Source organism: Trypanosoma equiperdum, assembly GCF_001457755.1.
Source record: "Trypanosoma equiperdum strain OVI genome assembly, contig: ctg_293, whole genome shotgun sequence".
Classification (NCBI taxonomy): domain Eukaryota; phylum Euglenozoa; class Kinetoplastea; order Trypanosomatida; family Trypanosomatidae; genus Trypanosoma; species Trypanosoma equiperdum.
The window spans coordinates 3,263-3,957 of NW_027124191.1; the positions used below are offsets into that span (position 1 = coordinate 3,263).

Below are 695 nucleotides of genomic sequence, written 5' to 3' on the forward strand. Positions count from 1 at the left end.
GCGGCCAGCACATCCGAATCTTGCAAAAGGTTTTCTAGCGTAATGTTGGTTAGTTTGTTTGCAGGGTGTTGGGCTGCAATTTGTGCTTCACACACCGTGTGTAGCAGCAACTCTTTGGGCTTGTTTTGTATGTTCTCGTCTGTGCTTTTGTGTTTGCAGGTTTTATCTTGTGCGTTGTTTTCTAATATGTCTTCGGTTGCTAGAGTTATGGAGGTGTTTGGAGTTAGAGTCAGTTGCGCGCCTTTGGCTATAGGTGCGGTGCATCCTCCTACTTGAGCTGCTGGTGAATTCACTGCTGCACAGCTGCCGCCAGCGCTTACCTGTAGTTTGGCCTTTTTGATCAGTTTTGCTATGTCGTTTTCCGCTGTGTACTTCAGTTTCAGTAATCCTTTTTCCCCAATTTTCGTTGGTATCAACGCCTCATTACTTAATTTGCGTTCTCTAGCCTTGTAAGTCGGTTCAGCCGCCATCGGGTTGCCAAGAGTATTCGCCAGCTCTGCACCGCCGCCGCTCGTCCACGGCGAGGGATTCCTGGCGTATTTCGTTTGGGCTTGCTTTATTAGCTCTTCCAGGTAGCCCTGCCTCAATTTGAGTTGCAGTGCCGCCGCTCGCAGTTTTTGTGCCGTTTTGCGTCCCTTCTCCACCTGCTGTGCTACTAGCTTTCTTGCATACGTTGCGGCCCCAAGTAAAAGAGC

At 49.5% G+C, this 695-nt stretch overlaps 1 protein-coding gene across 1 annotated transcript in view; it reads right to left on the bottom strand.

The window, feature by feature from the left end:
- The window catches only part of TEOVI_000109300 (uncharacterized protein), a gene marked incomplete at both ends in the record, with an annotated part of 1,965 nt that overhangs the window by 1,177 nt on the left and 93 nt on the right, over positions 1–695 (bottom strand). The window contains one exon of the mRNA XM_067224380.1: positions 1–693. Within this exon, the coding sequence (XP_067080481.1) occupies positions 1–693 (693 nt within the window). The remainder of the gene's footprint in view (positions 694–695) is intronic.